The sequence below is a fragment of the Haplochromis burtoni genome, unplaced genomic scaffold, assembly GCF_018398535.1.
Source record: "Haplochromis burtoni strain Fernald_Lab_line unplaced genomic scaffold, NCSU_Asbu1 Contig_264, whole genome shotgun sequence".
NCBI lineage: Eukaryota > Metazoa > Chordata > Actinopteri > Cichliformes > Cichlidae > Haplochromis > Haplochromis burtoni.
The window spans coordinates 441,058-465,894 of record NW_024582625.1 but is presented as its reverse complement, the minus strand read 5'-3'; the positions used below and the strand labels follow the sequence as shown (position 1 = coordinate 465,894).

General features: G+C 37.9%; 1 protein-coding gene across 7 annotated transcripts in view; it reads left to right on the top strand.

The window, feature by feature from the left end:
* The window catches only part of LOC102313898 (voltage-dependent calcium channel subunit alpha-2/delta-1), an 81,790-nt gene that overhangs the window by 45,799 nt on the left and 11,154 nt on the right, over window positions 1-24,837 (top strand). For 3 of the 7 annotated variants that reach the window (XM_042227487.1, XM_042227488.1, XM_042227492.1), the window contains exons 8-34: window positions 97-166; window positions 788-838; window positions 1,061-1,160; window positions 4,569-4,727; window positions 6,528-6,632; window positions 7,581-7,659; window positions 8,095-8,144; window positions 8,251-8,340; window positions 8,468-8,542; window positions 8,621-8,701; window positions 9,073-9,147; window positions 11,015-11,074; window positions 13,978-14,034; window positions 14,307-14,378; window positions 14,916-14,977; window positions 15,318-15,394; window positions 16,294-16,305; window positions 17,659-17,667; window positions 18,004-18,064; window positions 18,143-18,234; window positions 19,241-19,322; window positions 21,555-21,617; window positions 22,212-22,315; window positions 22,802-22,891; window positions 22,979-23,046; window positions 23,137-23,175; window positions 23,255-23,326. In XM_042227487.1, coding sequence (XP_042083421.1) covers window positions 97-166; window positions 788-838; window positions 1,061-1,160; window positions 4,569-4,727; window positions 6,528-6,632; window positions 7,581-7,659; window positions 8,095-8,144; window positions 8,251-8,340; window positions 8,468-8,542; window positions 8,621-8,701; window positions 9,073-9,147; window positions 11,015-11,074; window positions 13,978-14,034; window positions 14,307-14,378; window positions 14,916-14,977; window positions 15,318-15,394; window positions 16,294-16,305; window positions 17,659-17,667; window positions 18,004-18,064; window positions 18,143-18,234; window positions 19,241-19,322; window positions 21,555-21,617; window positions 22,212-22,315; window positions 22,802-22,891; window positions 22,979-23,046; window positions 23,137-23,175; window positions 23,255-23,326 — 1,955 coding nt within the window. Of the gene's footprint in view, window positions 1-96; window positions 167-787; window positions 839-1,060; window positions 1,161-4,568; window positions 4,728-6,527; window positions 6,633-7,580; window positions 7,660-8,094; window positions 8,145-8,250; window positions 8,341-8,467; window positions 8,543-8,620; window positions 8,702-9,072; window positions 9,148-11,014; window positions 11,075-13,962; window positions 14,035-14,306; window positions 14,379-14,915; window positions 14,978-15,317; window positions 15,395-16,293; window positions 16,306-17,658; window positions 17,668-18,003; window positions 18,065-18,142; window positions 18,235-19,240; window positions 19,323-21,554; window positions 21,618-22,211; window positions 22,316-22,801; window positions 22,892-22,978; window positions 23,047-23,136; window positions 23,176-23,254; window positions 23,327-24,837 lie in introns of all 7 variants that reach the window. The other 4 variants (XM_042227491.1, XM_042227493.1, XM_042227490.1 and 1 more) reach the window with 3 other exon arrangements.

Genomic DNA, 24,837 nt, shown 5'->3' with positions numbered 1-24,837 from the left:
AATTTAGCCAAAATAGTATGCAGTGTGCTGTTTTTTGTTTGTTTTTCTGCTTTAATTGTGATGAAAACTCAGTACATCTCAAATCTCGTCTTTTAGCTTCTCCCTGGATGGACGCTCGTAAGACCCCTAGTAAAATAGATCTCTACGATGTGCGCAGGAGGCCATGGTAAGAAAACTGGCTCAAGGATAACAGTGTTAGTCAGAATACAAAACTTAAACTTTTATGTCATTATGTGTCTTTGTATATCTATTTCATTGTTTACATGTAGAGCTAATTAGATGTAAGCAGGGTTTTTTAATTCAGTCAAATAATTCAATCAAATAATGCCTATTGCATTTCAGTGGAATATTGTTATGATTATTATTACTGTGAAAATTTGGTGAATACATTTTTTTAGTCTTTAATTGATTGTTCCGTGCAGGTTGTATAAATTTGAGTGCATTCACACAGCACACAAATTGTATTCACTACAGGAATAAAGATTTTTTTTTGTGATAAAATTTTGTATTGCTCTAAAAATAATAATTTGTAAAAACAGCTAATTGTTGATTGCTTTGAATAGCTACTGATTTGACCTTCTTTCATCTTTAAATCATTACCATTGAGGTATTAACATAATGTCATCCATATCGCTCAGTCTTATATTAATATGACAATGAAAATATGACTCAAGTGTGTAAAGTGTTATTGTATTTTCTCAGCATAAATGATTATGCAAATGGTTGGCCCTCAGAGTATATGTGTCTCAGTCCAGAAATGTGTTTGCATTCATTTATGACCATCTAGGTACATTCAAGGAGCCGCCTCACCGAAAGATATGCTAATTCTCGTGGATGCGTGAGTTGTTTGATAATCTTACTGATCCATAACCTTCCTGCATCCATCATGATTTCCCCTGATTGAAATGCATGCCTTTCTAGCTTTGCCACATAGTGTAATGTATTTCCCAAGGCAGAAGCAGTTCTAATTACATCGAGTAAAATCTCACAGGACAAGAACTGAGCAGACAGATTGCTTTGAGAAGCTGTCAGGTATTTCTTTCTTGTTTTTTTTTTTTAGGAGTGGGAGTGTGTCTGGCTTGACACTAAAACTGATCAGGACCTCTGTCAGCGAGATGCTGGAGACTCTTTCTGACGATGACTATGTCAACGTAGTCAGTGTGAGTATTATTAGACTGCCCACTTGCTGAATGTTGGGTGGTCTGTTTATTGAAGGTGACGGGGGGCGGGGGGTCAGAATTTACACCCAATTCGTATCCATTCACATACATCTTTACACATACACAACAAATGCCCATACACAGACACACACATATACACACAAATAAAAGAGAGGCAGAGAGATGGATGACCAGTAACGAAATATGGATTTCTCTCTGGTCTGGCCACCATGAAACAGGCCTTTAATGAAATACCCACTGCTCTATTTGGTGTACAGGATTAAAACTCTGCAGTACATGGCCCCTCCCCACCTCTAGGCCCTCAAATGTGGCTGTGGCTGTGTATGTCCATTCCCAACGCTCCTAAAGGAATTAAAGCTGCACCTCTGAGTGGAGTGAACCCCAGGAAACATTTATCACCCTCTTGTTCTCTCCATCATTTGTTCTTTTCATCACTGAGCCATGCAATTCCTGTCAGCATTTCACCATATACCTCCATTCATCTCTTTGTGTCAATGAATGCCCTTCCTTTACACTGTATGCCTCCACTTTTCTATACACAGCCAAGAAACATTCCTCTTCTCACTATTCCTTCTGTTTTTTACCTTCATTTTTACTTTTCTCGCCCACCCATCACTTCCATTACATTCTTCCTCTACAGCTTTTCTTTCTCTGGCCATCTATTCTAAGCTTTCCACACTTGTGATTACACTTGAATAGAGCCAATCAGGAGATTGTGTGATGCGTAGATGGGTGCCTGTGGAGGTGTTTATTAAGACAGGTCTTTATAGAGATTGGAGCTGTCTTCGTTCTCCTTGCAAATGACAGCCATTCCGACTTTCTTTCCTCTCTCGAGGGACCTTTTGTCTTGGACGTAATGTATTCGGTTTCATGGTGGACTTTTGATTCTGCAAAGATGTGCAATTATTGGCTACTGTTGGTGTGCGTGTGTGTGTGTGTGCGTGTGTGTGTAAAATGAGATGGTGAAAGATTTGTAGAGACACTGAAATCCAATTCAGTTTTGACTCAGTTTTATGACTTTTGAACTTGAACCCTTTAAAAGTACAGTGCATGAGTTATGATGAATCTATAGTCCAAAGAACTTGCCTGGTTGTATCAAGGTACTAAAAACTTCATTTAGGTTTGTTGCAGTTTAGACAAGTATTAAGACTATGTGGCTCAAACAAGCCAGCAGTATACCTATTTTATATAGTCAAGAACCATAAACTAAAGTTTGGTTGATAATTTTAACAATAATTCTTAGGGCTTATTTGCAACCTGTAATATCATACGGCTACCTGGTTTCATTGTTCCAGTCTGTCTTTTTTTACATTTCTATTTTTTAGCAGTTTTGTATTTTTAGCTGTCAACAATATTATTTGCTAAGCATAATGTCAGTATAAGAAACAGGAAGGGTCTCAAAAACAACAAGACAGCTAAAGTCAAAATGAAATGGATTTATAATATTCCTGCTGCAATATATCAGTTACATAATGGTAAGTCAGTGTCAATTTCCTCCTGTTTCAGCAAAAATCATTATTCCTTCTGTCAGTCACCCCTCACCATATCTATTTCTTTCTGTCATTGATTCACTCATTTATGCACACACACGGACACACACACACACATGCATACACATATCCACTGCCCGATGTCTGGTCCTCAGGGTGTTGTTACCTGTCACTAAATCATTAGTCTCTGATATTACCCACAAATCCCTCCTCATTAACAGTAGCCCAGGGACTAAGTTGGCATTTGGTCACGGAAGATGCTCGCGCTCGTTCTTCACAGCAGGTCAGGTCAGACGATTGCTGATGGCTGCCTCTCTTCCTTTCCTTTTTTGCTCTCTCTCTCTCTCTTTCTGTTTTTTTACCCTTGTCTTCTCTCTTTCCCACACCTCTCACACCACAAGCCTCCACCACATTTATCCAGCCTGCTCAGCCATGTTTTGCTGGCATCAATCTTTTAGCCAGCGTCAGTCCAGTGAGCAAGCCTGAGTAGTAAACCAGAATAGAAGACAGTCCGCTGGGATTAGAGCTTGAAGATTAGTCTTCTCTCTTGTGTCGTCACTAATCCATTCCCAAGGCCTAGACCATCACACACACATATAAGAGCTGTTGTAATAGGATCACGGCAGAATAGTGGAATTTGCGGTAGGCTGCGTTCACATTCATGTGCAGGGCCAAAAAGGCAGTCTTACAATGAAAGAATATGGCTTTTTCTTAGTCATTCCACAGGTCTCTGTATAGCAGTGTTTATTTTTTTTTTATAAAGTAATTAAATCAGATAAAACTATAATTCTCTGTCACGTACCCTTTATGAGATCATTATTCTCTAAAAGGCAAACACCTCACATTCGTGCTTAGCCCCCCACCACCCGCCACCAACACCACCACACACACACACTCACACACACACACACACACACACACACACACGTTCTCTTCCTCTCACTTTCTGCTCCTCACCATCCCACATGCTAGACCCACCTTCTTCACTTCTGCTTTAGATAGATTATGTGATAACAGATTCCCATCTGCTCTACACAGTCAGTCATGTGAACTTCCATTGTGTGTTTTGGTGTTTTGTGTTGTGCGCGTGCCATAGCCAATATTGTATTGCTTTCCGGTCCAGCAGAGATGTGTATGTCTGTTATTGTCATTCTAAAAGGAACTTCAAGGCTGCCTGGTTCCCTGGAAACGCACACAGACACACATGCACACATACTGATCAAGGCAGACATATAGTCAGGGCTCTTTTTGCCCCCCTGCTTGTCTTTGTACATCAGTGTTTCAGCCTCCCTATCGGCCATCTCGCAGAGATGCATTGATTAGTTGAGATCGATGAGGTGCAGTATTGTTTCAGAAGAGTTCTGCTACACAATAGATGTGCTGGGAATGGGACAGCTGGCTACTCTGCTGTCCCATGCCCTTCCTGCACTATCATTAGAAGTTCTTTTTGTGTTTTTAATTTATTCTGTCTTTTTACTTATTGCCATTGGGAGTTCTTTAAAAATGCCTTTCCTCCTCACTCCTAGGCACTCCTGAAGCAAACTCAAACGTACCTCATTTTTTGGGGGGTGGAGTATTTGTGCATGTGTGCACTGTGAGGTGGAAATAAGCAAGTCTCACCTTTAAAAAAAGACGGTGAGGTTGCCTAAGCTCGTTTCTATATAACAGAATCTTGTTTCCATGGGTACCAAATCGTTGAGCTCTGAGGATGTGAAGCAATTAGTGGAGCTTGATGAATGTGTCTGTTTACCACTGCCTGATAACAGCCAAGGCCAGGTGGTAGTGTTTGTGTGTCTGTGTGCGTGTGCTGCATTTGTATGATGTGTTGAATTTGCACACATCTTATAAGTGTATGAATAAATTTCAGGTCATAACTCCTGTCCTGTCTGTTACCCAGTTTAACACACTGGTGAAAAACACGGCGTGCTTCGACCGTCTGGTTCAAGCCAACGTGAGGAACAAAAAGCTGCTGAAGGATGCCGTGCAGAACATCAGCGCTAAAGGAATTACAGACTACACAAAGGGCTTTGAGTTTGCTTTTAAGCAGCTCTCTGCGGTAAGAAAAACGTGTTATTTTGTCTGACTTTGGGCTGAGAGAGTGCACAAGTTGTAAAGCAAGTTTTGAATGAGTGTTGCCTCCATTTTTGTTGACAGCCTCAGATTGTTGTGTTTTACTGCCATCTGCTGGTTAAATGTGTTGCCTCAACTCAACTGGTCAGTGAAAGAAATAATGCAATGTTACATTTGATTGACGAGAACCTCAGTAATGATGGAACATTTCCAAATATTACCTCCTACTGCTATTTCCTGAACACATTTCCTTCATCTGATAGAAAAATCCATGAGGTCAGAGAAAGGTGTGAAGGAGAATTTATAGCGACTCAGGAAAAGAGAAGCAAATGCACCTGCAATTTTGCCGACTCCTTAATAATGTCCAGAAGATGGACTACAAAATGTGCGTCTTGGTGATCCAGTGTAACTCGTTTTCTCCCCCTTGTTTAGAATTTCTACTAATAAAGTAAAATTCGCTCCAACCTTAAATGCACCCCAATCAATTTTATAGCTCATAATCTCGATTTGAGTCTGTATAAATCTACATTCTTCATGCATTTTTGGCAAGAAGCAGATTTTATTGCAGCAGTGTAATGTTCATAGTCCACCTGTAGGTTTAACAGCCTGCTGTTGAAAATTCAAAACCTATCAGCAGGTTGTTGCGTGAAATAGCTTTTAAAACGCTTTTAATTAACATTTTCATGATCTGTGCCACTTTGTCAGGTTTGTTGACGCTATAAATTTTGGGATGTTATTGTCTCACTTCCTGTCATAAAGGATGGTTCAGTTTATCCGGTGCCAAAGGAGCTAATAAAGGAAGCACTGAAGCACATTTCAGTGTAATTAGACATTTCAAACCTCTTATTATAGCTAACACACAGAAACGTCCAGGACAGTTCCCTCAATTATGAACTTTCCTAATTGAAATTGACTATTCAATCCCATCCCTTACTTTTTACTGAATAATATTAATGCAGGAGGTTAGAAGTAGTGCATATTTGATAGGATTCAGAGTAAGATGCTTAGAATTTTTGCCAATGAATCTAAGCAGCTGTTCATAACCTTTTCTGCTGGACAAAGCAAAAATATATGTCACTATATGAAAAGCAGGTGGATCTTCATAACAAAAGGTTTTATCTATTGGGCGAAAAACGTAGGATTTGTCTACTCATTTATATATATATATATACTATGATATATTATATATATATTTATATATATATATATAATTATATATATATATAATGTCTATATATTTCATGTATATACTATATATGTCATATATATATATATATATTGTCATATATATGTCTATATATATATATATGTCTATATATATATATTATATATATATATATATATATATATATAATATATATATATATATATATTATATATATATAATATATATATATGTGTCATCTTCATAGATAGAGGCTGCATTGTGGTGGAATGGTTCACACTGTTGCCTCGCAAAGGAAGAAGATCCTGGGCTTAAATCTGCTGTCTGAGACTCCTACAGTACCCAGGCTTCCTAACAGTATAAAAAAATGCAGGCTTTCTCTGGGATAGAAGAAAACTGCCTTTAACAATTTTTTTAAGTTGCATGGAGTATTGATTATCCAAAATGGGTGTTTTTGATGAAAATGCTAGATAAAATCTTATCTAAGCAACAATGCAAAGCAAAGGCTTTAGTGAATGCCTGAATATTTTTATCCAAAAGAGTAATTGATCCATGTGCCCACAGCATATGTGGCTAAAAACATGACAAATAATTAATCTCCATGCTTATTTTCTTTGATAGACTAATGTGAGCAGAGCAAACTGCAACAAGATTATCATGCTGTTCACTGATGGAGGAGAGGAAAGAGCCCAGGCCATATTGGAGAAATATAATGCTGACAAAAAGGTATACAAAAGACACACATACACACACGTTTCTATCATTATAGAGGACAGTTAACTTGCATAAATTCCTTACTTTCTCAAACTAATTCTGCCATACTTTGAAATTTAAGGATTAACATGTTGGGGACTTGCTTTATGTTCAGCAGTGGAAGTGGGAGCAAATCGATTTACATCACACATTATGAATAATACAAAAACACACCAACAAACTTGTGTGGTGCTACCTCTTGGAACTCCCTTTGGGTTGTGTTTTCTGTGTGCACATTCTCTTTATGGAAAATTTCTTCACAAGGCAGATGAGGGTGTGAAACTAAGGCTTCACACAGTTTCCAAAATAGCTGTGATGCTGTGCAAAATATGAACAAAAGCAGAACTGAATGCCTCTGCAAAGGAACCAGGCTAAAGTATGAAATTTCCATTTCCTGCTTTATGCTTCCTAAAAAATGTAAACTCCTAGATTAACATGCGAAAACCAGATCATTGCATTTTTGATAATAAAACTTGAAACTCAAGGTTTTTTGAGCCCAAACTCATTTAAGATGGAAAACTTTCCCGTGGTCTGACAAATTATTTCTCTTATTCTCTCCTGGTCCCCACATTTTCCAAAATTCTTTGAGTTTCATCATTTCACATGTTGTTTTTGTACTATTTTCAAATAAATACAGGTTCTAAATGGTCTGTAACTCATTTCATTTATTCATACAAGGATTTACACAAGGTTGCATCACATTTCAACATGTCAAAACAGGAAAAAGATTACATATGATGCTCAAAGTCACATGATCAAAGACAGATTTCACCTTTATTTTGTGTTCAGCTTCAAATGTGTTAAATTGATTAATAATTACAAGTGTTTACATTAACTTTTTGTAAAACAATTTTTCTTTGTTGGTTTTTCAACATTGTAAGAGGTAACATGGAGAGATTTTTTTTTAACCTTATGCTTCAGGTTAGGATCTTCACCTTCTCAGTAGGACAACACAACTATGACAAAGGACCCATTCAGTGGATGGCCTGCTCGAACAAAGGTACAACACTGATCCCAGCATGCATCTGTGCTTAATCTGTTCTTAGTATTAGATAACATTATGTTCTACTGAAGAATTATTTCTATGATTAACTTGGAATATTTAAGGACACCATAAAACATGCTAGAAATGCTCAAAGGGCACAGCATGAGCACAGGACATCCTTGGCCAGATGACGGAAATCTTAACAGGAATGGCTGTCTTAAATGAGCCTTGTGAGACTAATCAGAAAACAATCTCATCAGTGATGCACAAGCAAGAAATCTGGATGGCAGTTATTTCATCTATTTATTTGTGTCTTGTAACTCAGCTGACACAATCAAATGTTATGATGCAGTAAATTAAACTGCAGATTTACACCCTGCATCATTTACTCCTACATGGTGTTTTATTCATACCTACACACTATCTATTGTTTCCTAATCATCTATCCAGGTTATTTCTATGAGATTCCATCCATCGGAGCCATCAGAATAAACACACAGGTGATTTTTTTTATTGTGTTTAACATTAATTAATGTTAAACAATGAACAAATATGTTTTATTTGAAAGAATCTGCAGTATTAAATGATGTTATGTGTCCAATTTAGGAATACCTAGATGTCCTGGGAAGACCTATGGTTCTAGCAGACAAGCAGGCCAAACAAGTCCAGTGGACTAACGTATACCTTGATGCTCTGGTATGTATTTTGCAATTTATGTTACAAATTCTTTTTGGTTTTTTAATGAAAAAATCATCCATTTTGCTCCCAGTCTCATTTGCTCAAGAATATTGCTAAATAGGGCTTTTGCTTTATTCTCGATCAGGAGCTTGGTCTCGTCATCACTGGAACGCTACCTGTCTTCAACAGAACCAAGACCATAGATAAAAGAAACGAGGAGGTATAGTAAATGAATGCATGAACACATCACGTGAGGGCTCGTATCTGTCCTTATCTTTTCTCTCATACTTCCCATTAGCACCAGAATCAGTTGATTCTTGGCGTAATGGCAATTGACGTGTCTCTTGATGACATCAAGAAGCTCACACCACGCTTCACAGTGAGTGTACCACCCATACCCGTGTGTGATCACATGCATGGAGACAAATGCGTTTGTTGTAAAGGAGCAACTTTACACGACTTGCTCAGTTGTAAAGCACTTGCTCGGATGTTTCCCTCTGGAGCAATTAGTGAGTGATGTGATTCATTAGATGGCTTGTTCTTTTCAAGTCTGTTTAAAAAAGGTCACGCACTGATAAGACTGCTTTTGTTATCAGTTACTGGTCCTTTTTCCATTGTGTACTCATGTTTTTGGACCAGTGGAGCTGCTCTTTTGTACAGTGCCTTGACATGTCAAAAATCTAACATAATCACGGGATTTTATGGACTCACATATTATATTCCCTTTCCTCTGTACCTCTTTTGCATCAGATTGGTCCAAATGGTTACTACTTTGCCATAGATCCCAATGGATATGTGCTGCTGCACCCCAATCTCCAGCCAAAGGTATGGCGTCTGATCTTGTACATAACTTTGTGTGGCTGAGTAGGTCCATATCTGAAAGCATTAAATTATATCTATTTATCATGGTTTCACAGTAACTGTTTGCACTCAGTAAATATTATTCTGGTTAGCATATGGTGCGGTCTTCTTTCAAACTTTCCCATGTTCACCACGTCACCTCATCAGTCTTCATAAAGAGAATCTATCCCTCTGTTAGAGTATGACTTGCTATCATCAGTCCTCAGATATTGGCTAGAAGGTCACTCTCCCCTTATGGGATTAAATAGATATATAGACTTGGCAAAGAATATTTTTTAAGAGTAGCAATTACTGCATTCAGTCTCAATAAAAATAATTTAATGTTTTAGTTTTAAAAAATTAGATAATACATATATAAAGCTGAAATATGAAGGAAACGCTTCCATATAAAGCAACCAGAATGCCACCGAGCATACTAACTTTCAAGCTGCTTTTTTTGACCTGTCAAAAGCTCCGATTCATCTTACAATTCCTCAAAGAAAAGCACTAGTGCTTCTTGCCATAGGCATGTATTAAGATGTGGCCCATTATGAGTTAGCAATAACCTCACAGATGGTCTCTGCCTACTTTTCAGCAAATCTCTGTGCATTTCACTACTTTCAGCCAGAGGCAAATACACACTCAGAGCCTCCATAAGGGCTATATTCTGCCCAGAACTTTAGAAAAGCAACTCTTAAATCCTTTAAGACACACTTGCGCTATCAATCCACTGTCCACACTCAGCTCCATTAAGGCAAGGCAAGGCAAGTTTATTTGTATAGCACAATTCAACAACAAGGTGATTCAAAGTGCTTTACAGAGACATTAGAAAAAAAACAAATAAAAAGCATGATTTAAAATTGATTAAAACAAGCAAACAAACTAATTAACAAACAAACAAAACAGTATATAAAATCAAAACAGATAAAATCAGAACAGTAGATAAAATCAGTAGTTAAATGTAAGTTTTAAAATTTAAGCTTAAAAGTGTGGATTTGGTGCTTTATTCAAATGCAGCTGAGAACAGGTGAGTCTTCAACCTGGATTTAAATAAACTGACTGTTTCAGCTGATCTGAGGCTTTCTGGGAGTTTGTTCCAGATATAAGGAGCATAAAAGCTGAATGCAGCTTCTCCGTGTCTGGTTCTGACTCTGGGAACTGATAAAAGACCGGATCCAGATGACCTGAGGGATCTGGAAGGTTCATACTGGGTCAGGAGGTCATTGATGTATTTTGGTCCTAAACCATTCCGAGCTTTATAGACCAGCATCAGGACTTTAAAGTCTATCCTCTGACGTACAGGCAGCCAGTGTAAAGACCTCAGAGCTGGACTGATGTTGTCCACTTTTTTGGTCTTAGTGAGGACTCGAGCAGCAGAGTTCTGAATGAGCTGTAGTTGTCTGACTGATTTTTTAGGTAGACCTGTAAAGATGCTGTTACAGTAGTCAAGCCTACTAAAGATGAATGCATGGACTAGTTTTTCCAGGTCCTGTTGAGACATCAGATCTTTTATCCTTGAAATATTCTTGAGGTGATAGTAAGCTGATTTTGTTATTATTAAGACAAACATGTATGGAGCCACTTATTTTAAATAGTAAACATCTGAAAAATAAGGCAGCCCTGGGCTCAAAAAGGTTATACCACCTCAGCACTGAGTATTTTTATGAATCTTGATGTATTTCTGTCATTGTGTTTATTGCAAAGCTATATAGTGTTTGTTTGATCTGTTTTGCAAACTTGTGTATGTTTCTTTTTTCTTTTTAGTCTCAACAAACAAAAATAATTCCTCCATCTCAAAAAACTTCAGAGAAATCAAAGTGTATCTCTGTATCTTTTTTCATAAATTTCCTAGAAAAGAATCCGTAACAGGAAGCTCAGACTCAATAATAAGTATGCTGTCACTTTTCATGAGGTGAGATAAAGTAGATGCACTGTAGTTTGCAGAAGTAGTCATGTAGTGTTTTCTGTAGATGAAGAGATTTCAGTGATGAAGAAGCAATAACCACAGGTAAATATCACCTTTTGCAGAGGGTATTACTGCTCCTTTTAGTAGTTTGCAATTCTGTCTGAATCGCCTATGCGGAAGCCATTCTACTTTATTCTGTTGCTTGTGATTATTGCTCTGCTGCTATATATATTGTTTGTTTTTGCCATTATGCACCATCCATCAGTGTGGGTTTATTCTATCCCAAGGCTGGTTCTGACAAAAGTGAAAAATAGTTAGTCGTTTAAAACATATACTATTTTTAGTTAAACTGAAAGATGGCAGCATTACATTAATAAAAATATACAGTGAAGTTAATCCAAAAAATTAGACATATGATTTTTTTAACCTTTGTAGAGAGTGTATTTGCTGCATTTGCTATTCTCCAACATTTCCATGGCTGCTTGTACTTTCCTTGTATACGTGAGGTGAACAACTACACAGAAGCAGACACTGTTTTATCATTTTACTTGTTTTCTGCTTTTTTGTATCAGTAATGTGACAATATGAGTTTAGATCTCTTCAAATCTGCATAAAAAGGCATGGAAGCCTAAAGCAGTCTTACTGTAATAACACACATACTGTGCTCAACCATACATAAGCATCAAAGTTATTCTCTGAATGACCTCATGTTCACGTGGCATTCAAGCAAGCTATTTTCCCATCAGCCCACCACACACTTTTTAAATACAGTATGTAAGGCTTATTGTCTGAATGGGAGATTGTATGAATACTGATGGGGCCCTCTCTGTCTTTTTCTCTCTCTGTCTTTCACACTGCCTCAGCTCTCTCTGTATTTGATTATGTTTGTGCATATTTCGTATTCATCACGCAGACCTACCCTGCTGCTAGAGTGTTTTCATTCTGATCTCACACCCCATCTCTGCTCACTACATTGTTGACATACAGCGCTCCCCTACTTTGTTAACCTTTCTTTTCTAACTCCTTACGTCTCATTTGATTTTTTTCTTTGCCGTTCACACCATCCACCGTTCCCATTTCCCTTCTCTTCATTTTCTTTCCTGTCTAACTCGTGTTTGATGTTTCATTCTGTATCACCCAGTGTTGTACCTCTTGATCTTTTATTCTTTCTTTTCTCGTTTTCATGCTGAGATGCTTCGTCGTCGTCATCTTCCTTTCTTGCTTCAATTTATTTCACTTACATGTAAGAACCTTGACTGATGCCCTTTAGTGTAAATGATTATTCTAGTTAGTTGCTTTTCTTGTCCATGTGCATTTCCCACAGTAAATCATACTTCATTTTAAAACTTAAAAAAAATCACAGTTATTCTTCTGTATCCAACATAGCCGACTTTACAGTCAAATTCTGTGTGTTTTGAGCTGCAGTACGGCTTGCACAATGTATACCACCGTGCAAGAATCTATATAGAAAACATCACTTCAACACTGCTATGCTCTCACCACCCAACCCTTTATTTTGAGTGAAGAACTATGAAGGACACGCTGGTATCAGATTCCATGTACTGCTGTTTTATAGAGAAGCACAAGATTACTGCTACTATTTTATACCACCATAAAGCCACTCAGACGTATAGGGTTTTTAAGAGAGGACATTCATAGAGTTCAGTGTCACTTTGTATCAAATCTGATTTAGCTGTGTCTGATGTCAGATATGCTGTCAAACTGCTACCATATGTTAGCCTTTATTTTTTATTCCCAAGATTTAACTAGATTCATGTGTTGAGGAAAATTAATGAACTGACCCAAAAAGAACATCTCAAATAACTGATGTCTCGTTCGTATTAGTAACACCTAAATGCATATCTGCTGCCTACCTACCCAGTACTGTAGTACACCATCTGTTATACCATCTTCTTTTTCCACTTAAGGGTTTACTCCTTAACAGTTTTTTCATAAATCGTAGATCTTTAACCGTGCTCTAAAAATGTTCCCAAAACTACTAAAAAGCACACTTTTGTTAATAATGTTATTAAAGTAAAAAATCCGAGGGTTGTTGTGTCATTGTTTAAGTATCTAAACACAAACACAATAATGCATATTTGCACATGTTTACATTTTTTGTTAGGGTTTTTTGTGCCGTTTATATGAACAAAACCTTTTAAAATTATGGAATAATGTGTTGTATAGCCTTTCTGACCACATCAACCCAGTCCCTTTAGACACATAAGTAGTTGTGGGAGCCAAATTCCAAAGACCAGAAGTGCTCACAACTATAAAATTAGCTTTTAAGAAAATGAAACAAAGGGAAGTGACACAATATGAACCTATTCAGCTAAACTGCTCATAAGAAAATTAACAGAAAATAATGAAGTGAAGCAGACTGTCTATGATAACTGTGCAGAATTGTTTTAGTTTGATACGTGTCACTCTTTGGGAAATTGCAGAAAGCTGTGTATAAGACAAGACAGATTTCCCTTTTTTTTATGTCAGCATTAATAAAATATAATTCTTTTTGGTGACTTTACTATTCTTAGTGATACACTTTGAAAAGGTTGATGTAAATGTAGATGAAACTGTCTTACTTGTCCATCCAAGTTACAAAATGCAGAGGAATCTGTGGTAGACTGATGATGAATAACAACTGCAAAATGGTCCCCTGGAACATTTTTCTATATTAGCTCAGTAGACTTTAGATTAATTGATATGTCTGAGTGAATTTTATATTACAAAACTCATAATATATTATTTCGAGCTCAGCTAATCAAAAGTCTATAGTTAAATCAAAATTCTCTTTTGTTTTGATTACACTGATCCTGTCAGTGTGATCGATTAAGCTGTCCTTAGTTAATCTAAAACTGTGCCTCTCTCTGAGTGAAATATTATTCTTTCCACAGAATCCTAAATTTCAGGAGCCTGTTACTCTGGACTTTCTGGATGCTGAGTTGGAGAACGACATCAAAATAGAGGTGTAGTATATAGAAGCATGTCAATCCCCACCAAACAAACACTTACACAAGTCAAAGTTTGCTACACAAACATACAGATAGGTATGCTGTCATGTCATGTCCTGTCACAGGTTACTATTCCTAGTATCTGCAAGTGATTTTCCAGGTTGTCTGACTAACTTGTTTATATGAAGCCATGAGACAAACTGTTAAAATGATCTATTATTATCAGTCAATCAGATTTTTTTTTTTTAAAAAGTGTAACTGTGGTGTTTGTTTGTCTCAATGTGTAGATCAGGAGGATGATGATTGATGGTGAAACAGGAGAGCGCACCATTAACACTCTGGTCAAAACTCAGGATGAGGTAAGGCAATATGCTGAAGGGGATTAACATATTACAGTGCAGTAACTGGTGGAAGTTTTTAAAATCGGCAAACCCAGCCACAAGCTACATTATATCTTCAATGCAAAATTATATTAACTTTATGAATGAGGCACTGAGAAATGCTACAGGTACTGTAACTGAAACTGATTGAGCCATATTGACATATTAATTCAGCCATCGGAATAAATATGTATTTCAAGCTTTCTTAAATGTTTACATTTATTACATTTAAAGAGTTACAACTTGTTAGAAAACATTTTTATCTCCTGCTACAAGAAAACAGTTTTTGTTCTTGCTTGCTATAACGAAGGTCCTTTTACGTGAGGATATTTTGGACTATTTTTGCACCACAAGTGAGGTGCTAATGATGTGACAGAGCTCCTGGTTTGGGATGAAAATAGTTTCTTTGTAACAAATTTATTTATTTTTCCACAACTAAAAGGGAGCTTGATACATAACTTTACCATTTACAGAACAATTCTGAATTCTCTTTTTTGTATGCACCATCTGTTGCAGAGGTATATAGATAGTGGAATCAGGACCTACACGTGGGCACCAGTCAATGGAACAGACTACAGGTGACACATATTACAAAAAATGTTGTATTATATATATATATATATTTTAAGGATGCTCGAGCAGTTTAATGTAAGCTCAAACCCAGTTAGCACTGAGACATCAAATATTGGAAGATGCTGCTGTACCTAAGCCAACAGGGGTCACTCTCTTGTTTCTAACACCAGCCTCTGTTGAATGAGAAATACATTGAAGAGATCACACGTGTAGTCCACCATAAATGTATTCTGGAAAAACAACTCTTTGGAAAGCATCCTTTATTTTATTTTTTATATATTTAATGTATAATTTCGTACTTATTGTACAATTTTATTCAGATGTCTGTGGTCATATTTTCTGCAGCCTGGCTCTTGTGTTGCCTAAATACAGTGAACACTTCATTCAAGCTAAACTGGGGGATGATATTAAACAAGCCATGTGTAAGTATGACATATGCAGCGACGATAACCAGCATGCAAACAAATCATTACCCCCATGCATACTGTCTTTGGGTTTTTCTCTTGAGTGTCCCCACTTGCTTTGTACTGCTTGTTCATAGCTGGAACCATAGCGACTCCTTTGTATTTACTCCTCAAAACTGCCAAATCCCTACAGAGTTTCTCTTTTCTAGTGCAACCCACTGGTCAGTCACCCTTCGCTCCCACACAAACTCTTCCACATGCTTTCCCTCTCACATACCCAGCCCAAGCACTGGGTCTTTTGATCTTATCTCTTTTTTTTACTCTTCCATCCTTCTTTACTCCCTTCATTTGGGCTTCTCTCATCTCCTCATTATCATCTCCATTACCAAACTGGTTGTTTTTTTTTCCTTTTTCTTTTTGGACATTACACTTTTAAAAATATTTCTTTGGCCAATTATGTCTTCCTTTCTGTCGTTAAGTCCAACTTTTCTTTCCTAAATTGTTAACAGGGTGATGACCTACCTTAAGCAGACGTACCTTACCCTGGATTGTTTTCCCTGACTCTCAACCTATTTCTCTGTCTCTCTATCTTATCTATAAACCTGTCCTCACCTCACACTCTTCATTCTTCTTGACACTCCTCTCCCACCACCCCCATGTTCGTTTTTTTCTTTGGCCGATTTATTTATTTTTTCACTCTGCGCTCCAAAAGCTCTCTGTATAATGCAAACTGGCTGCTTCTTTTAACACCTAGAACATAGCAAATGTAATAGTTGCTTATAAATCATGAAAACACAGCTCAGGCACACGCTAACATGCACACATTCTGTGTGCCACTCTTTGTACAATTGCTTGCATTTTGATTCTGATGCAGCTTTTTCTGTCTCTTCTCCTGCTTCTGAACCGGGAATTTACAGCTTCTTCTTGGGGCAAGTACTCACTGTTCTGTGTCCTCTGTTTCCTTCTTGCTGTGTGATGCTCTTCCATTGCATAAACCTTTTTGTCCTTTATTGTTTGCATTATTGCATTGAGATGTTTATTATCTTATCAAAGCACAGAGGGCCATTTTAGTCAAAGGTTAAAAGTGGCTGAAAAAAGCACTGGATTTGGCATATCTGGCTTTAGTTAATTTTTTGCTAACTTTGATGTAAACACCACAAAGCATAAGCAATGGTGTAGCTATTCCAACAGATGAGATCTTGACTGACTCTTTCAGCCTTTGTATCGCTCCCTCGGTTACCGTAACGACTTTGTCACTGTGCCATAAATGCTGTCAGAACGTTTACAGGCCTGTTAAAGAAAGTAGCATGCTGTGCCTCAGTGCCACAGTCTGCACTGATAGGAAGATTGGACTCTAAAGTTCTCCATACAGCCATATTGAGTTTCCATTTGGGGCCAGACCACCAGAACACCACCTTAATCCAGTTTATCGAGAATTTCTAATATCCTAGAGAACAAGTGAGTGCAGAAACCACCTTGGTTTCTGCACTCACTTGTTCTCTAGGATATTAGAAATTGTCCTTAAAGCAATGGGTAAGGTGGATGAATATATGTGGGACTTTTTCTTTATCTATATAGTGGAACTTTATATTTGTTGATGTGACCCAATACTGTGGTAGAGGAAGTGATGAGAGAAAAGTAAAGACATAAAGACACCCTTCCTAGTCTATAGAGACACAGCAACAATGAATCTGCTTGTTATGTTTTATATGTGAAGGACATTGTTTCATCCTGCACCAGATTTCTATGACCCCAAAGAAACTCGGCGCTCAGTAATTGTTTTTGCAGACTGCACCGCACAAGTCAATATATTTTAAAGGCAATGTCCAAAAAAACTCTTCATTTTAAGAGACTACAGAATGATGGCTATTGATGCCTGCCGTGTCATTTATACGATAAGAATTACCAGACTGTTTTTTTTTAATAAAATCCAGACTTGCAGCAAGTAACACCCTGGAAGAAAAATTTTCTCATATTGTTTTATATTTACATCTTGTTTCCTTGCATTCCCACAGTCTACCCCACCTTTCATTGTTTTATGTTCTGTTCTTTTCTACAAAGTGCAATCAATCTCTGTTATTTATATATTCAAGGTTTGTCTATTATTCCTAATATCCTTTCAGTGCAGCATAGTATTTCATTACCTACTGTAGGGAATATACACATCTCAACATATTTTCCCAGGTATGACATCATTCGTCAGATGACAAACTCACTTTTATCACCCTTTGTCTTTCCTGCTTTCCCCTCTCTCCTACTCTTTTTCTCTGGGGTCACAACAGGGCAAGAAGGCAAGTATTTCTCAGTCAGTTATTCTCTCATAGCTTCCCATTCTAACTCCATTCACACTCTCTACTTTAATCCATCACCTCATATCTGTCTAATTCTCTTGTGACTATGTATGGCTATGGATTTGGAGCTTGTCATGGAATTTGGACTCCTGTGTGTGTGTATCAACCAAAATAAATTCTGTTTGTCTGCTTATCATGTCATCTCACAGTGAATACTTTCACATATAGCCATCACACAGCTGGCTCCTATTCTACTTATCTGTAAAAATATATTTTTGGATAATATAATATCTGATAATATGAGCCTAAACAAGGTTGTTTTTTGTTTTTCAAAAGCAATGGATACCTTGCAGCAGGAGAGATTTGAAGAATTTGGTTATACCTACATTGCTCCAAGGTGAGTGGTCCTCACATTTACTATACATCCTCTATATACTATACAGGAGATTCCAACTGACCAATGCTGTTTCTTCAGGGAGTACTGCAAAGAGCTGAAGTTGTCACTCAACAACACCCAATTTCTCCTCGACTTCAACCAGTACATTGATAGAAACACTCCAGATGCATGTGAGTCATGCATCTTTTTCAGTGTTATTTCACTGTGCACATTTGTACTGGTTTCCTGCACTGTTCGTACTCATATTGCATATACACCCAGAACAGCAGACGGTATGTTGCATTTCTATGTGTGTGCATGTATTTGTACATTGCATATTTTACAGTTTATCATGGTCTAAAAGATTTTCCACTTGCAAATCTTGATCTCAAGGTCAGAGCATGACTGTGATCATTACTATATCCTAAGCAGGATGATAACAGAATTATCGACTGAGTTTCCTACAAGTCTGATGCTGTCATGCTGCACAATGACTCATAGTGTTTGTCATCACCTAATGGATCTCACCCAGAGTATGGCTTACCACCATCATCCAGCTAATGGATCAGTGTACCATGATCCATTTTAACCCAAGGTCAAGTCATGTACTTTGGCATCAATTCTCTTTTTGCTGTTGTTTATGCAGTACGTTGAGTCATTGTGAAATGTTATGGACATGATTTAAAACAACACTCGGGAGATGTTGTGTTGAAACTCTATAGAGAAACGTGCTTGAATGATTTCATTTTGAAAAGCACGTTTTTGAGATTTAAACTTAGCATCTTGGCATCATCTCCCTCCTAAATATACAACAGTCAATCCTTCACAAAGTACACCTGCTTTCTGAATTGCAATAGCCACACAAGCCTCCCTGCTGGATGGTTTTCGGACAGCTGTCATTTTCCCTTGATTTATTTAGAGAAGAACATTGGCTGAATACACCTGCTCTTTTTTTCAGACTCTGACTTTCACCTGCATGACAACTTGTTTTATTCTAACTTTTAGCAAATTAGAAGATCTGATTGGTTTCAGCTCACTGGTGCACATTCCAAAAGCATAAGTTATTAATGTTACCTGCCCAGATTTGTAAACAAGAGACTGCTTTTTGCATTACTATAATTCACCTGTCACGCACTGTTGTTGTGCTATGTTTCACTGCCTGGAATATGTAAAAAATACCTTGTCTTTAATCTATAGGTAATGTGTCCCTTGTGAGTCGACTGATCCTGGATGCAGGTTTGACAGCTGAACTGGTTAAACTTTGGAGCGAGCAGACCGTGTGAGTGCCAAAACTTTTAGGTCTTGTGTATTGAAAGCAATGCAAATAAACAAATGTGAAAATCTGCACTTCAATAAAATAGTGATAGGGAATTTAAATCAATTTTCAATATTATGTGGTGATACTCAGGCAAAAGATGATGATTAGAATACAAAATTTCAAATTTGGATTCATTACTCCATAAGACCTGTTGCAACAAATGTTCAATCCAGTTCTTGTATTATTTTCTCCCTTCTTCCCATCTTGATTTGCTTCATTCCATTGAGACCTTATCTGACGAGGCTTCAGCAAACACTAGATGTAGCAGGTGTTTGCTGGAATTGTTTCCTGTTTCCTAATTACATGACTTTCAGATAGAGTTATCTGCTGTAGCTAGTTTTTTTTTATTTTTTTTTTATAGATCTCTCTCTTTTGTTGTCCTCAAAACATTTTTTTAATGAAACACTGCATATAGTGCTGGGATAAGCCATATTTTCAGCTAATAGCACTTTGAAAATATTTTTGTTGCAAAAATACTATTTCATCTATGTCAAGCCATTTTTCATATTCAGCTAAAAAAGTTAAGACAAATTATGTTATTGTTTTAAATAGGCTGCTAATGATGTGCCTGAAGATACAATTTAAAATAGGTTATTTGCTAAGTTGTCTGTATAGAGATGAAACAGGTTAATCCCTTGAGTTTGGTCTGTTTTTTATGCTTGAATGAGACATATGTCAATGTAAAGGGATTTAAAAAACAAACCAAAAACACCCCTGGCGTTCATTTTAAAATGCTCAGCTACAAGGACTAGAGCAGCGGTCTCCAACTCCAAGCCTCAAGGGCCGGTGTCCTGCAGGTTTTAGATATCACCCTGGGTCAACACACCTGAATCAAATGATTAGTTCATTACCAGGCCTCGAGAACTTCAAGACATGTTGAGGAGGTAATTTAGCCATTTAAATCAGCTGTGTTGGATCCTGCAGACATTAGCTGTAGCACACCGGCCCTTGAGGTCTGGAGTCGGACACCCTGGACTAGAGGGTTAGGGTTCAGAGTTGAAAATGAGCGAAAAAGCAGCTAATGTCTAAAGAAAAACTTTGAAAGACTTTTAGAAAACCTGGGAAAGTACTGCCTAACACCATCCATTCATCCATCCAGCCATCCAAATTAAGTATGAGTCACAAAACCCACCCTGGAGCCAGGCCCACGGAGACATTGCTGGCAAAAGTCTGGTGATGAATGAGCTACATCATTCCACCACCCATAGGAGGCGCTGTAGAAGTCTGGTGCAGTATGAATCAGATGGTGATTGAAGCCAGAGGCCTTGGCAGTCCGATCCCCTGAAACTGCTTTGGTTACATAGAATGCCATGGCTCTGGTGCAAAAGGAAGCTTAAGATAGTGCTAGTGATGAGGCCTAGTGATACTGGCTTAATTTAATTAACTAATTAACTTTGGCCAAACGTCTGATTGAATCCAGCCAGGGGTATACTTGTACACCCCCCAAACGCCACGAAGAGGGTGGTGTTTTGGCAGTGGATGAGACGGTTGCTTCCCTGCACCACTGGGTCGGGGAATGGCCTTCTGGGAATCCCTGAGTTGGGGTGCTGGAAGGTGCCCCATCTGGAGACTCCATTGTCTTGCGAAATGACAGTGTGACCTGAAGGAATGTGATTGTGATGTCTTAAAAGAATTACAAAGTCTTGTGGCTCGTTGGAAGGAAAATTTAAAGAAATGAGGGGTGACTCAAGACATTTGCACAGTACTGTATACATTACAGAGTACTGTGCAGTGGAAAACTTTGTTCTATTTGTACACCACTGCTCTGAACTACCCTAGCTGATGATTACTTCATGCACAGTTTATTGGCTGAGCCAACGTTTCACTTCTTTCTTGTCCGCCATGGATGATTTGATCACAACTTATGAGTGAAATATGATGAAAGCAAAGTATAAAATGCATATCACACCCAACCACATTGTGCTTTGCCAAGACGCTGTTTTGAGGGGAAAATAAAATAATTACGTCAGTGTGTTTGCTTTTATGGTATGCCCCCTTGTCTGAAATAATCCCAGCACACATTTACACACACTGAAGGGTATCTGTTTAACATTATGACATATAGAGACAATCGAATGGGTATAAAACAGTTTGTGTCTGTAGTCTGATCTCAGTTCACAAAAGCTCTTTTTCTGTAATTGTGAGTGTGATTGACTTTGATGTTTGATTTTCTGTTGCTTTCCATGTTCTCAGGGATGGGATAGCGGCCAGGTTTGTAGCTACAGATGGAGGAATCACAAGAGTCTATCCAAGAAGGTACTCTTAGTTTTTTCTTTGTATTTACATTGCTATCATTAGCATTGGGAAATATCACTGAATTCTTTCCCCAAATACCTTGTGGTGAAAATGTGTAAAATGAAAATTGATACAGACTGTAATACTCTTAGGTTGAATGGTTTTGGCTGCTTTACTCACTTGCTTCACTGGGCTATTTTACAGAACATGGAGGATTAAACTCTTTCAGCTGAACTCCCAGGGCTTGCCAGACCAGTATAGGACAGGGGTTAAGACTACAAAAACCACAGCCAAATACAGCAGTTTTTCCTCAATTTCTCCTCAATTGCCTGAACAACATTTAGGGGCTCCACTTTTCAAATATACAGCAACATTGCAATTAAAACTGAATGCACATAGTCTTTGTTCTCACAATCAAAAACACAATATACAGTTCGTTATTGCTTTTATTATAAGGACGTCACACCCTACAAAGGGTGTGAGCCTATTTTTATGAGTTACAACTGGCTATAGATTAAAATATGAGTTGTTTAGAAAGATCAAACACATTTACTTGGTGTTTTATGGCTGTAACAGACCCCATATAATATTACACACCTTTATTAATGTTTTCAGTGCTGGGGAAGAGTGGACTGAGAATCCTGAGACATATGAGTCAAGTTTCTACAAGCGGACCCTGGACAATGAAATTTATATTTTCACAGCTCCATCTTTCAACGGCAAGTTTTCTGAAAGGTTTGGATTTGCATGCACATTTCCGTGTGTGAGGATCTTCAGTGTGGTCTGGCACTGAGCCTTTTCTGTTCTCTGCCTTTGGACGCCATCCCAACCCTACTGGCAGAGATCAGGCTCTCAGCCCTCTGATATCACTCTCTTTATCCTTCTTCTTTTCCCGCTGTGTCTTAAAGTGCTCATCCCCACCTTCCCTCCCTTCTGTCCTGTATACTTCCTGTCATCTCCGCTGATCACTCTAACAGACATCAGTGCAGTGATGAAGCCATGCTTAAAGCTCCAGTACACGTGACTAGATTAACACGTGCTGGCTTTACAGGGTCAGCTCTTGTAAATTTCGGCAGATAAAAATGTATGGAATTTTGCACTGGGAGTGGAAATTGCTCTCTGCCGCATACTTCTAAACATGATTTCAATTAAATTGCAATGATAAAAGATCATCTAACCTTCTTTCATCTTTTTCCAAATTGCAGCAGAGAGTGGGGAGTCTGTGTCTGAGTCAGGTATTCTGGTGAGCAAAGCAGTGGATCTTGTCATTAATGAAGTCACGCTCAAACCAGCAGGTCAGTCTTGCTAATACCACGCTGATTGCTTCTTGTGATGAAACACAAATAAAAAGACCTCTGCCTGTTTTGTGGTTTGTTCTGTAGTGGTGGGAGTGAAACTCAATGTCTCATTCTGGATGAACAGTTTCATGAATGCCACACTGAAACTGAATGTAAGCTGTTCATTTTATTGTTTCAAATATCTAAGAAATGTATATTTTACTGAACTTTTTTTTTGCCTCACTCAATTTATTTCCTTTTAGTGCAAAGATGAGATTTGTGGCTGTCTAAGGAATGACAAGGTATAACAATATAAAAAAAAAACTACCAGTTTATTTAAATACTTTTTTTTTCAGTTGTTTAACACTTTTTATCCTCCAGCATGTGGACTGTGTGATACTGGATGATGGAGGATTTCTTCTCATGTCCAACAAGGATGAGTACATTACCCTGGTGAGTTATCATCAGCAATCTTTACATTATTGCAGACATGTAAGCTTCACTAATTTGGAACATTCCTTTTTCTCTCTACAAATTGTGATCATAAAAATGTGTGGCCACATGTTCAGAAGGGGCGACTTTTCCAGCAGTCATGTTTCTTGTCTTTTCTATTCATTTTTTACTTGTCTACAAACTCAGTTCCTCTTACCTTTGACAGAGAAATTCATCAATCATATATACGGGTCAAATAAAGGACTTATGACTCATTTACAAGAATGGCCTGTTTGCTTTTAGCTCTACTTTTCTACTACAGCAGTGCACCCATGTGTCTGGTAAAGTAGAGCACTAGACTCTGGACGAAGATCAAAGGGAAGGCTCCGATGGGTCTTAGTCAATCATGGAAGCTGTACTGAACTGTTTCCCCTGTGTATGTGAGAAGTCCGCTCAACTGTGTTAACTCCACTCTTTTAGGCTGCCTTCAGCCCCAGCCTGTCAGTTGTAGGATATACTGTGAGCTCAAAAACATCTCATGTCAGTCAAGATAGGACATCGGCTGTCTTTGATCCATTCTACCATCACAAAATCTGACACATACAGTTTACTCTCTTTGAGTATTCTTTTCCACATTGTGAAACAATTGATGTCTTCAGAGACGATGCCAAGCCTTTTGTGCTATTGAAAAAAAGTAAATGTATGCAGTGACAGTAGTTCTATGATCCAGAAAAAGGATCCCTTTATTAGGCTTAACAGTACACCTCTTCACTTAGAATCTTTTCCAATCTATAATAGAAGAAGTGGAATTCTTAAGACTAAAAATCTTGTTCTGGGCCATGGATTCAGATATATAGCATTGCCTAAGATGTGTTTCAATGACAAAGAAAAATTAACCGCTCAGTAACCTAATACACACGGTTAAGTCAACATGAAAAAGTCCTGTGACAATGACCTCAGTCGAGCATCAACATGTGTAATTGGTGACTGGAGGATTCCACCACTTTCTATCTAGCGAGATCATATGCCCTCTGTGAAAAATTTGAATGGGAAAGCAATACAGTGCATGTACTTCACATAGTACAATCTGATTGGTCCCAAACTCATCCTTCAGCATAACAGCCACAAACATGCTTTTGTAAAGAACTCTTTTTAGCCACAAGTAAAACAAAGAGTCTCATAACAGATGGCAAAGCCCCACAGAGTGCTGATCTCAACATCACTGAGTCAGTGTGGGCTTACATGAAGAGGCAGAAGGCTGTGAGACAACCCAAATCCACAACAGAACTGCAGAGAAGCAAAGTTTATGTGGAAAGGTCTACATTTTTGTGAACGACTCACCTGCCAAGCAAAGTTAGGATTTTGTACTAAGTCTACAAGAAAAGTTAAAGCTAGCTGTGGAAAAAACGTTTAATTTGGAAAAAAGAAACTAATTGAAACAATATTGCGTATTTGCATAATTAAAAAATATACAGGAAATGACGTAAGTTTATCAGTTTTGTCAAATTTGCCATCACAACAGTCATGAGGAC